Source organism: Sprattus sprattus (genome assembly GCF_963457725.1).
Source record: "Sprattus sprattus genome assembly, chromosome: 2".
Taxonomy (NCBI): Eukaryota; Metazoa; Chordata; class Actinopteri; order Clupeiformes; family Clupeidae; genus Sprattus; species Sprattus sprattus.
Window position 1 is genome coordinate 70,531,519 of NC_137921.1, and position 10,000 is coordinate 70,541,518.

At 45.5% G+C, this 10,000-nt stretch overlaps 1 protein-coding gene across 1 annotated transcript in view; it reads right to left on the reverse strand.

Annotated features, from left to right (window-relative positions):
* Positions 1–7,606, reverse strand: part of nrxn3b (neurexin 3b) — a gene marked incomplete at both ends in the record, with an annotated part of 235,846 nt that extends 228,240 nt beyond the window's left edge. The window contains one exon of the mRNA XM_080831883.1: positions 6,910–7,606. Within this exon, the coding sequence (XP_080688009.1) occupies positions 6,910–7,606 (697 nt within the window). The remainder of the gene's footprint in view (positions 1–6,909) is intronic.
* Between the last annotated feature and the right edge of the window lie 2,394 nt (positions 7,607–10,000).

Below are 10,000 nucleotides of genomic sequence, written 5' to 3' on the forward strand. Positions count from 1 at the left end.
GATCATCCAGTTTTCACAGAATCAAAACAAAAACAACTCAGATGAGATAGAGAGTAAGTAAGGAAAGTGTGCAGTACCTCTGCTTCTACCTACGGAGAGGGAGAGGGGAGGATCCACAGGAGACAGACGGGGTAGACAGAGAGAAAGATAGATCCATGATTGGTGCATACAAGAGACCAGAGAGGGAAGAGAGAAGGACAAGGGATTAGACAGGTATATTAACATAGAAGGAATATGAGAGAGACTGAGTGAGAGAGAGACAGAGAGAAAAAGACGAGGGATCAGACAGGTATATTAATATAGAAAGAGTACGAGAAGAGAGATACAGAGAGAGGGACAGGGCGACTAACGATGCCATGGCATTAGATAAGGAGGTAACAAGGCGGGCAAAAACTACACACACACACACACACACACACTGTCGCACTGTGAAGTTCATGCATGGTGCCTTACACCTGGTGGACCAGCCCTGCATCCCCTCTCTGGCGGGGCCGAGTTGCGTCCAGCCACAGCGTGATGTGCAGCGGGTGATGTGCGGCTGGCGGCTGACGAGCTCCTATTACTTGGGTGACCCGGCGCGGCGTGAGTGAGTCATGCACAGAGTTTTCCATGCGCTGCTATTGGACGTCGGACGGGCTCCGAGATGTATTATTAATAAGGCGCGCAAGGCTTCCGCAGCTCAAGCATGAAAGCGATCTAAGGAACGTGAAGTGCCGCCAGAGAGCTGCTAACGACACCTTCCCCCGTTTGAGAGGGCTTGTGTGTGTGTGTGTGTGTGTGTGTGTGTGTGTGTGTGTGTGTGTGTGTGTGTGTGTGTGTGTTCGTTTGAGAGGGCTTGGAAATACATGTTTTAAAAAGAGTGAAAAGAATGAAACTAAAGGGAAGAAAAGGCAAGTGGTTGAGCTTGCGGAGGTTACCCTGGAATGGTTTCAACCGCGCCTGTTAACAGGAAATGATGCGATGAGAGTGTGGGTGCTGTGCTAGCCTTAGCAACGCCTTGTTGACAACAACAAAAACAGGTAAACATGCAGCAGGATCACACACACACACACACACACACACACACACACACACACACACACACACACACACACACAAACAACAAAACCAACGTAGTAGATGAATGGACAAGCTTGAGAGTACAAATACAAAACGTGAGAAGAAAGCCTACCTTGCGGGGCCTTCATGTGTGCGAAACCTTGAAAGAAGAAGGAGGGATAAAGAGGAAGAGAAAGAGAGAGAAAAGCATAGAGGAATTCAGCAGAGAGAACACCGGCACCAATACAACTGTAGTATTGCAAACACTCATGCTTTGCCACAGAAGGCAAGAACATGGCAGCCACACTCTTGTCAAAGCTTTCCAAAATGCACAGAACAGCTTTTTTGCTAAAGAAAAGTCCAGCATTTGAAAGAGGAATTTCCTGTTCTTATAGATACAATAAACAATAAACAAACTTACTTATCTGTTACATTTAAGTGCCGTTTACACTTTGAATATGACAATATATAGGCACAAATTGTAAAGAGCAAATGTATTCTTAAGCACAGACTGTTTCAGTTGCTGTTGAATTACGCAATTCTGGTTTAGACACATGAATTAATCTGCACTTGTCCCTTGCTGTAGTCCTGAGTCCTATTTACAACTCCAAACTCACCTGGGCTTCTGTTTGCCACAGCTATGGAGACAGCACAAAAAGAAAGGAGAGAGTTGCAGTATTAGAGGCACTCTGCATTGGTTTGCATGTGAGCTATCATGCAAACAGTAACTCACTATCAGTGGTGTGTCATGCAAGGGGACAAAAGCTTGCCCCCTGTGCATGCCTGCTCAAAACGAACATTTTATTAAAAAAGAACACCAAACCTGTGAAGAGAAGGGGGAAAAGATCAACATACATCTGTCCCATCCTTTCAGGGAATCAGATTGACATTGTAACAAACAACTCTTGGAACATTATGAATATTTCTACAGGCATTCTGGAATATTCCGTGCCAGGTATGCCACAGAGCGTCCCACATACCCGTTATAAGGACATAAATCCAAGCAGGCGCAGGGCCAGCTCCTCACCATGGGGGCTTTGGATTTATGAGGTTGTGAGGTTTGTGGATCTCTGGACCCTACCAGGACCTACAGGAATTATTCTCGCTGCTGACCCACAAAGATGTGTGAATGTACACACAGAATACACACACACTCATTCACACGGGACACACAGCTCACACATATACAGTGTGTGCACGCACGCCCACATGCAGTACACACACAAGCGTACACACACAGAGAATCATGTGGACATATGACCACAAGTAGGCCCTCACACACTCACTCACACACACACTCACACACACACACACACACACACACACTCACACAGTGTGATAAAAAAAAACACTCTTAACAGCTGGTTAACCATTGACTCATAAATGCACACCGAAGACTCCCAGGGGAAACCATGTCACCATATGTCAGAGGAGGAAGACTCCAGCAAGACTCTTATGGCCTAAAGTAAGATTGCAGGCTGGGAACAATGAAGGTGGCCTATGCTAAATGTACAACAGCTAAAATGGATTTAATAGCTACTTAGATTGCTGCAACAGCAAAATAAAAATGCAAAGATAACCAAAACAGCTGGGGAAAAAGCTAGCGTACTACTGTATTCCACTGCTTTAAATGTCTGCATTTCCAAATTTGTTTGCCTCTGCATGCACTACAAAATTTGAGATTCTCTGAGCGGTCTTCACAGACATTAAGTGGAACATGCTAGCCTGGATGTCCACTGATTTCTTAAATCAGTGCCGGGTAGCAACGATTGGCTGTGGAAATAAATAAAAAAAAGATCTTAATAATCAAGGAAGATTGCATAAGATGTTCAAAGTGCTACTTAATGAGCGATATCAGATATTAATTTGACGATTAATTAGCTTCCGGGCTCTGATCACTGCCTCTACAGCGAGCGGGAAATCTTGATTCCAGTTCCTCTGCCAAGTGAATATAAAAGAAGACTGGCGTACCCCTACTAACTACATTGGTTTCTTTTTTCCCTTTCGAAACTTGTGAAAAAAATACTCATAACATTGTTAAGACAAACGTGAGAGAAGAGATGACGGAATGCAGGTGTGGTTTAGACACAGACTGCAGACATGAAACCTCCCACTGCTGAGGTTCACAGCAACTAATTGCACAAACAAAATGGTGATCTTTGACTTGATGTGAGCTCTAGTTCAGATGAACGGGGTCAGGTCAACATGTAACGACAAGGTTGTTTACCAGAGCTAAGCTACTCTGTCGTGAACTTGCTTACGTCCAGAATATAGCAGTGATTCTGGCTGGGATGCGATAGTTAAGCGCAGTGTTCTCACACGCCGATAAAGCTTGTGTTTCACTAGACGAGTAGATAAAGCAGCTCTATCTCCCCCATGACATGTTCCCCTAGCCTAATCCTCTGGTCTATTTTCCAGCATAAGACTAAATTCCAAACATCATTTGCAGCTTGGGGCCGATACAAAAATTCATCACTTCGAGTCATTTCCCCCCTCCTTTTTTTATCGACCTACTTTCAAAGTAAGATTATTGTAACTGTCGTTTTTTTCATGTGTATAAATTAATCCCCACTGCTAAGCTTCTGGGCACCATTTTGACATTTGTTTAAAAGTTCGCTCGCCACATCCTTTAATTACCTGCGGTTTCAACCATAATTACCGGGTGATTGTTCAGAATGGGTATTGAACTGTGGACTGACCACCAGAACGGCTTCAGAGACTGCATACTGCTGAGGTCTCAATCAATACACCAATTATGGAGATGGAGTCATTTTCGTGGCACGGTCGAAAAATATTTACAAATATTTTTGACATATTACACTAAAACAACTCCAGGTAGGCTACTTGCCACGTCATGACTGTGAAAGTGCATTAGTCAAACATTTCAAAGCGATCAGAAATGGCCAAAAATAGATTTGAGTGTGTCTCACATCTGTCGTGTTAGGATGTAACAAAGGGGCAGGTGTAACTCGCTTAATTGATCAGATCGTATCTAACGTGTAAAACAGTGAAACTCATAGACTACATGTGTGATGGCATCAGCATAATACCTTCTAAATGTCGGCTTGGGTCTCAATCAGAATCGTTTTGTGTAATGTTTACGATCTGCCCAAGATTTTTGCCAAATTGGTTGTAATCAGTGATTTCCAATCTAGATGCCAGTATAATTATTTGCAGATGTGTTATATTCCAATTATTGTGTTATAATCCAACATATATTCTATTAGGAGAAGTCTTACATTTTACTTACATACAGTACAAAAAAGCAGAACTATCTCCCCTCATAACTATGCTGTTCATTATAAATCCATTTACTTTTTGCTATGCTACTGATCAAACGGCATGCATACTTCAATAACAGCCTTCTCTGACAGACTCTGACAGTGACTGGTGATTGATTGAGTCACAGATATTTCCTGATCTCCCCCAGCAGGGCAGATTGAACATGTGTTATGTGAGCAAGCGCTTATTCTTTTTAATCTCTCGCGTCATGGGTTTAAGGAAGCTTTGTGACTGGGACCACGTTTTCAGCTTGTCACCAGACCACACACTCCCACCACGCAGCAGTAGTAGTAGTGGCCCCTGGAGCGGATCCGAACTGGACATCATTGGTCTGCTGATGAAGCCGGGAACTGAAGAAGCTAAATGCTAAAAGCTAATGTAACTTTAAAGCTAATTCTATGCAGACTGCAGACTGCAGAGGGAGGGAGGCCGCCTGTACCATCTGCATGCTCTTAGGGCCTTTGGAGGCTTGTTGCTTCGGACGGCCAGGCTGTCTCTGTGATAAGGCCTCACAGGTCCGACAGATTGCTCACATCACATCACTCACTTACAAACACAACCACTCAACTGGATGTGTTTTTTTTTTTTTTTTTTTCCTTCCAAGAGCCAATAAGCATAGCGTCGAAAAACAACTTGTTATAATGAGGCCAGAGTGTGGCAGGGGCGGCAGCATACGGCGAGAGGCGGGAAGCATACGCTGTTGCGTCTGCCGCGTTGGCTGCCCGCGCTGCAGACGTTCGAGGGGGGGGGGGGGGGTGGGGGGGGTAGGGTGGGCGGTGCGGCAGTGTTGTCAGTCTGAATTTAGAGCTGTTATTTGTCCCCTAGTTTGATTGGCAAATCGGCCATTTCTCTTTTCATTATCCCTAATAATTACAGTACGCTGGCCCAGGTCTCAACCAGCAATGGAAATGATAGAATCCTCCCTTCATACCTTACAGCCCAAATGTAAAAATGACTGAGGGTACTTGTGGTTGTATTCTTCAAACGAGACCTTAAAGATGCAGTCTGTGAATTTGGAAAAAGGTTATCAACGGCCAATCAAAAGAGGTTTGTTTCCCATTTACTGGGACTGAGTCCAAACACTACACTTTTTTGACAATTGTGATGAATAGATAGCCAGAAGAATTTGACAAAAAAATTGCTGGATTAGAATTGTAGACTTCTACTTTAATTGCCATCGCATGACCCTGGCATGTAGGTAGTGGTACATACTGCCATCATGGCGGGGTATCTCTTGTATGTCTGTGCCTCCAGCTGAGACGACATGCAGCCTAGTGGTTGCCCCTGGATGTGAATCACAAGTTTGCTACATCCAGCTGGGTCATTTGGGTACACGGTTGCGCTGAGTAGATGCTGGCCAGTGGTCCCTGTCAACAAGGCACATCTCCTCGTCAACAATCTTAGGAGCTGAACAGCCATGACAGGACAACAGGGCATGGAACAAGTAGAAACAGCTCAGGATGGGAAAGACGGTTCCATGCCATTGGCCCCTTGGCTTTTCCCCTCAATAGCCACCCATTTAGAAAATACCACAAAATACAGAAATGCTATAAATGCACCAAATAAACATGGTACTTTCATTCCAAATTCACTCTGAAAAAGAACACAATACCCTGGGCAGTTGCCCTCCCCCAGACAAAGTCCTGCAAATATAATTTTGGGAGTGTTCAGTGTGCATTTGTTCTTTTTTAAATCACTGAGTCATACCACACATGCAGAGTGAGTCAGCAGAGAAAGTAATTTAAAGTAGGTCTTGACACACCGTCACCCCACCCAGCTGAAGAAGAGATACTCAGTGGTTTCCCTGTGAGGGCTACACTTTAATCAGATGCTTATAGCAGAAGCCATCTTGGCAGAGAAGTGGAGAGGTAAAACCTTATTGGTTTAAATCACCGTGTACCTTCTGGATTCTTTACAGTGTGCAGGGGCTGAATAGTTTTTGGAGAAAAACAGAGCTGACAGTAACTTAATATTTGTATAACATTGTCTTCTCACAGCTGTAAGACGAAAAAAGCGTGTATATCTTACCATCTGTGCAATTAACTACATCCACACACTCAGTATAAAGGAACGTCATCCTTTAGCTCAAACAAACTACTGCCAGAAATGGGAGAGAGTCTTTTTTTTTAAATCTTTATCACTTTTGTGCGAACAAAAGCGGACACATCCGAATCCCGAGGCGGCCACCTTTGTTGGCAGGCGGATCAGAGGAGGCATCCACTGTGATCTGACACTGTGAGGTCACACACTGGGCATGTTACCAGCATGCGTCCCCACAAGACAGAACAATACAGACGGACCTGTCACAGGCACTGCCTGTTCAGTCCACATGACCACTGAGTGACAACAAAGCTCTGTGTGGTTAACATCAGAAACATTCATTAAAGCATAGCTTGCATTGTATGCTACGACAACAGGATATCTATCTGTGTGTATTAAAAAAAGAATTGTCAATTGTAATGAAAAAATAGTTGTGACATAACATAGAATTTCATGGATTTTTAAGTAAGAGTCTAAGTAATCTAATTACTTCAAGATGAACCATGGTTAGACCAGGGTAAACAAAAAAGAAAGATAGAGGTCACTTACGTTCGTTGCAGTATCGACCTACATATCCGGTTCTGGAACAGTCGCAGTACGGTTCTCCGTCAGCCATGGTGCAGCTGCCTCCATTGTCGCAGGGGTTCTCCGTGCACAGGCCCTCCATCTCCAGCCGCACCTTGGCGCTGCCCATCCTGGTGGGCACCTGGTTCCCGTAGCTCAGGTCCGTAATAATCCCCTTGAATGGCGTCATCTCCTTCACGGAGGGCACGGTGAGCGCGGCGGGCCGGATGTCCTGCGGCACGCCGCCCACGTACAGGTCGCTGACGATCTTCATGTACTGTCGCTCGGGCCGCACCTCGTCGGCCTTCGTCTCGCCGTCGAGCGCCAGCAGCGTGCGCAGGTTGTGGCGGCTGAGCGTGGCGAAGTGCCAGCGGCTGTCGTTGACCAGCTTGTCGGACGTGACGGTGGTCTCGGCACAGTCCACGCTGAAGCGCAGCTGCAGGCGGCCCTCGGCCACGCTCAGCAGCAGGAAGTCGCAGTAGCCGCCGTCGTCGAAGTAGAGCACCAGGCCCTCGGACGCCCGCGTCTTGAACTGGAAGCTTAGGTCGCTGCGTGTGCTCGCGTCCCAGCGCAGGTAGCGCGCCCACTGACCCTCCAGGCCGGGGAACTCCATGCCAGAGCCCAGCCCGAGGAGAGCACACAGCACCAGGCACACGCAGTGAGGAACGCTGGGTGGATTCATTGTATTTAAAAAAGAAAAATATGTCATCAACTATGAACCTCCTAGGGAGTCTGATGGAACACCTTTCCGATTGAATGTGAGGTAAAGTGCGTCTAGTGTATTCCCGTCATCTGTGCTTGGCTGTTGGAAGTGGAATCCTTCGAATCAATTTCAGCGGACAAAAAAAGACTGCAAGGACGCTGAGGCCATTCACATGGCTAGATACTCCCCCCTGTGAAATCCAGACTCTAAGAGCAGGGCTAGAGTTGTATTCCCTCTGGGGTGAGTGGGGCTGAGGAGAGCACGGCTTTGTCTCGGGGTGCTCACTTGACGTTAGAGAGGCTTGTCAGATGACATTCCTTTGAGACGACTGACTGGGTTAAAATTCACGGCCTCCATGTTGGATTTAGATCTGAAGTATTGCCCCATTGCCTTCGACCTTGATGCCCGGATCGTGCAACTGACAAGGACAAAGGGGTAACAGTTGATTAGTCATACACAAATATGTTCCTTCAATAAACACACAAATTAAGTACAAATGAAAAAACAAAAGTAGGATGAGAATTAAATGCTGAACCAACAGGATTGTGAGACGTTAGGAAGATCGACTTACATAATCGCTGATTAACGATGAAGCACAGTTAAAGCATGCATTGATATTATATGCAAAACTGCAGTCGAGGGACCACTTGGAACCATTTTTGTTGGCTTTCTACAGACAATGACCCCACTTTCAAACAGCTGCATCTTGCTGGATTGTGGTGTTTTTGTCATTGTTTCGGCACATCTTCCATAGGCAGACAAGAAATGATATTATATTTTATTATTTATTTATTATATACTGAGTTTATACCATCAGTTTATACCATACCATATCTCTACCATCAAAATATCTTAAATAAGCCAACCATGATCAAGTCATGGGCTTTGCAAACCATTTCGAAATCAATCTGGTCTTTCTTTTCCAGCCAGTGTTCTCCTTTAATGTTTGCAAAGTACTACACGGATGCCTGATGATTCATATAGAAACCTTACACCGTGTTTGCATATTTCTCAACCCACACGCACCCGTATGCATCTGGTTTGCCAGTGAGTTCTCCTAGACAATAGCTCAACCAATAGGACCAGTTCCAGTGCAGTGGAACACAATAGTCCCCTGAACCACCTGTCCTGAATACTTAATCCAACCCAGCCAGGGGAGCTCCTGTATTGGGTTCAGGTAACCGATACCCTGCCATTAGTGCATCAAGTGCATTTCTGATGACAACAGGCCTGCCCATTTTCTTTGCTCTCTCTTACTGTCTCTCTCTCTCTCTCTCTCTCTCTCTCTCTCTCTCTCTCTCTCTCTCTCTCTCTCTCTCTCTCTCTCTCTCTCTCTCTCTCTCTCTCTCTCTCTCTCGTTTTCTTTTTCACCCTGATTGGATAGGCAGCCCTTTCCAAAAACTCTAAAAGGTGAACAGGACTGAAGGGAGCTAGCTGGAGGATGTGCGAGGCTCACTGGGGTGGGAGGCCGGCCGCACTCCCCTGGTGTCAGCTCCAACTGGACCTCCACCCTGTAGCCAATAAAAGCAGCCTCCTGAAACACGATACAATCTCCAGCTCCAAATGACAACCGGCATCAGTCCACTGGCAATGAAGAGAAGGGTGGGGTGGGGTGGGGGATTGGGTTGGGGGGTGGTAGGATTTATTACATGCATAAGACAGCTGCATCGGGTGACAAATAATAAGGAGCCAATTAAATGAACTGGAACGGACACGGAGCTACTGGTCCTCCTGACAAGCGCCCGCACATGAAAATTTCCACTCAACAAAATGATCTCTTGTTGAGTCTAAGAGGAACCGGAGATATCCATTTACTAAGGTCCAAAACTTGTCGTTTATTTCAGCTGATCTTTCAGTTCTTAGCGCTTCATCAGTTCTATTCATGAAGCTTTGATGAAGGTCTAAGGACCCAAACACTGCTCAGTTCTGACTTGAGTACGGGGGTCATCTCTGACTTTTGATTTCTGTGTTTTTTTAAGCATCGATCTTCAGCACCTCAAGGAGTGTGAGTAAATTCCACAGTTGTTATTTTGGGGTGCGGTATCTCAAAACAACATCCAGAAAGAAAAGAAAAAATTCACTGGTAGATAGGAAAGCATGAGTGAATGTAATATAGTAGTGTGAGCACAGGTGGAAAATAAATGGTGAAGCTGTTATTCACACCAAGGGAGCACCTTGTGAAAAGATGTTTTTGGCCCATGGAATAATGAGAAAGAGAGGCATAGAGGAGGAGAGCAGCAGCAGCTGTATGTGGATAGGGAGCCTCTTCATCATGTCTGCCTCACCAGCAGTGGGCCTGGCCCTGTTTTCAGAACACTGCACTAAGCCTGATGGACTTAACACACAGCACAGCACAGCAAAGCACAGGGATAA